The sequence below is a fragment of the Mastomys coucha genome, unplaced genomic scaffold, assembly GCF_008632895.1.
Source record: "Mastomys coucha isolate ucsf_1 unplaced genomic scaffold, UCSF_Mcou_1 pScaffold11, whole genome shotgun sequence".
In the NCBI taxonomy this organism is placed as follows: domain Eukaryota; kingdom Metazoa; phylum Chordata; class Mammalia; order Rodentia; family Muridae; genus Mastomys; species Mastomys coucha.
In genome coordinates this window covers 34,621,363-34,624,504 of record NW_022196893.1, presented here as the reverse complement: position 1 = coordinate 34,624,504, position 3,142 = coordinate 34,621,363, and the positions used below count along the sequence as shown (strand labels likewise).

Genomic DNA, 3,142 nt, shown 5'->3' with positions numbered 1-3,142 from the left:
CTAACAACAAAACCCCACCTGCACAAGCTCTCACATTGGGAAGGGGCATGAGGTTCCCCACCTTCATCTGGCTTCCTAGCATCTTCAGCTCAGGACCCGGACCAGCCCCCCGCCGCTCTCTGAGAGATGGCTGCTGGGGACGGAGTGATGTATGGAACACAGATAAAATGTCAGCAGTTCTAAATGGGTCCGGAGATGCAGCCGTGGGGGGCGCGCGGGGTCCCACACACCCTCCCCGTGAGCCCCGCGGCCGGAGCCCAAATGAGGTTTTGAAGAGGAGCCGGCGGGCGGGGCGGCGGCCGGGCGGGGCGGCGGGCGCTGATGTATGGCGGTTTCATAACTTCCTCGGTATTAAAGGCGGGTTCACGCGGAGGGCAGCGCCATCAATCAGCGGCCTCAATGGGCTGGGATCCTCCGCGAGGCGCGCGGCTGCGCGACTCGGCCGGCGCGGGGGCGCGGGGACCCTGGCCGCACCCAGGAGGATGTGCGGGGTAGCCCGCCCGCACGGGCCGACGGGCAGGCTTTGAACGTGAAGGTGATCACATGCAAATCGCATGCAAATGTATGCAAGAGAGCTGGTGCTGCGGGGCCTGCGGCTCCGCGTCCTCCCTTCTGGGTGAGAGCTGGGGTGGGTTTGCACCCGGGTGCCTGGGCTCGGCTTCATCCTGGCTGTAAGGGGGTAAGGGTGGGGCAGTTCTGGAGATGTGACCAGAGAGGACAGCCCGAGTGACCGGGATGTATTGAGTGTGGGAGAGGTAACCACCTGGGCCAGGAGCAGAAGGCCTGTGACTTGTGCCTGGTGTCCTCACTGACAGGTGAAGTAGAATCAGCCTAGGAGAGACTGGGAGCCACAGCCAGCATAGGTGGCAGTTAGGCCTCCCGGGTCTGTGCTGGTACTTTATTTTTTTGACACAGTGTCTCATACACAGCAAGCTGGATTCAAACTCACTAGGTAGCTGAGGATGACCTTGAGTTCTTGATGCTCCCGACTCCACCTTTCACTGCTATCTCTGGATCTCAGGTGTGAACCACCATGCCTACTCTGCTATTTTCTTTCTTCCTTGCTGAGGGTAGAACCTAGGACCTGGAACCTGCTAAGTGAGGGCTCCCCTCTTAGCACCACCTCAACCGCACACAGGGATTCACTGATCATATACTGGACACAAGGCTGCACCCTCCAGTAACACATAGGCTAGCAGAACCACAAGCCCTAAAGCACCAACAGACATACAACTGAGCTATTGGTTCCAAAGGTCACCAGCCTAGTATAGGCAAAGGGAGGGGAATCCTTCCAATGGAATGGAGTGAGGGGTTGGGAAATGGAAAGAATTCCAGGCCAGAGACAATAGTGGTGTGGCAGTGAAGATGAGAAAAGCCAAATCTGGATGGGGAGGGCTGAGAGGGAGGTGAATCCAGCTTGAAGCACTTCTGTGGTGCCTGGTGTGGGAGGAGACTCAGTAGAGATCAGCGGCTCTTGCTGTCATGCTTAACACTATTCTGTAAGCTGTGGAGTGGATTATAGAGGTGAGGAGAGGATTATCTGTGTGTTCCAGGGTTGGGGGGGCAGGAATTGGAGGACACCACATGAGACTGGGGTGATACGGGAAGAAAAGGTAACACATTCTCAGGGAGGCTGTGGAAGAAGGCTGGTGGCAGAACAGGATTAAGTGTGGCCTTCAAGTACCACAAGAGGACTCAAGTCTTCCTTTGTGTCTGGCTGGCTGTGGACACAGGCAGGGTGTTGGGGTGATGGTTAGGTGGCATGTCGGGTCTCAGAGCACCTTCCCACTTGGCTTAATGGCCTTGCTCCCAGGCTGACCTCCCTTCCTCTAGATGCTCAGCTCAGCTCTACTGTGGGAGATGTTCTTAGTCTGCAAAATCTAACATCCATTTTTCTCACTCCAAGACCTGGGGATCAGTACCCTCAACCCCAAACACTGTCTGATGTCTGTGTGGTCCACTCAGGATAACTGCTTCGGACAACTATAAAACCACTCAGACAGATTATGCAGCCTTCTGCCCGCCTGGACATCTCCCACCACTGCATCAAGCCAAATTACTCGGTACCCCCTCCCCCAGCCTGGAGCTCTGATGAAATCTGATTAGTGAGAACTGAGCCTCACTGAGCCGAGGCTCCTCTGATAATTGCTTCACAAGTAAGCAATGTCAGCTCTCTAGCTGCCCACCCCTCTCCTTGGTATCAAGGCATCCAGAGCCAGGAGACTGGGGACACCTGAGCTGTAAGACTAGGAAGCCGCTACCTGCCTCCAGTTAAGTGGGTTTTGACCCAAAAAGTTGGCCTCTGTGGTCTTGGGATTGAGGGTCAGGGTAAAGCCTTAGCCAATGGAGGCCCACATGTCTACCTTCTCACCCTTTGGGTAAATCTATGTACCCATTTCTCTGTGGGATAGACGAAGGTAAACATAGTGATCAGAGGCAAGGAAATGGCTTGATATGAACTCGGCTGCCCTGCTTCCCCAATTATGGGAGGTAGGTGGGAATGGGGGCTTGGGAACCTGCTGGCAGCATCCTCTACTCTAGTCTCCTATCTACCAGGCAAGCTAGGGAAGGTTAAATTCCTGAAGAACTGGAGAGTCCTGTCATGTGTGCCTTTGGAGGCTGATCAGTCTTTGAGAGTTCTGAGCCAGAGTTAAGGACAGGCTGTTGGGGTGCAGTGGTCTGGGTTCCCCTACATACTGGGCCTGCCCTCCTCTTTTTCAAAGCAGCACACTTTGTGGGTTTGGTGTCTGCTTGGCATTTATTTATTTATGAGTGTGTGACCATGTGCTATCACCTTTTGTAGAGGTGAAAAAGACTGCTTGCAGGAATCAGTTCTTACCTTCTACTATATGGATTTTGGGGATTGAATTTAGGTCATCAGGCTTAGTTAGCAGCAGGCACTTTGACCTGCTGAGCCGTCCTTTTCTGTCTGTGTTTTTTATTTTGTTTTGTTTTGTTTTTAAAACAGAGTCTGGCTCTATAGCCAAACTTGTGATCCTCCTGCCTCTGTCTCCAGTGCTGATATTATAGGTGCATGAAACCATACCCAGCAAAAAGGGCATTTTATGTGCCTGCTAATTCCTCCTTATTGCCTTTCAGTGTGTGTGTGTGTGTGTGTGTGTGTGTGTGTGTGTGTGTGTGT

General features: G+C 53.5%; 1 protein-coding gene across 1 annotated transcript in view; it reads left to right on the top strand.

The window, feature by feature from the left end:
- The first annotated feature begins 542 nt into the window (after positions 1 to 542).
- The window catches only part of Smug1 (single-strand-selective monofunctional uracil-DNA glycosylase 1), a 14,575-nt gene continuing 11,975 nt past the window's right edge, over positions 543 to 3,142 (top strand). Inside the window, exon 1 of the mRNA XM_031357305.1 lies at positions 543 to 616. Within this exon, the coding sequence (XP_031213165.1) occupies positions 544 to 616 (73 nt within the window). The 5' untranslated portion in view covers position 543. The remainder of the gene's footprint in view (positions 617 to 3,142) is intronic.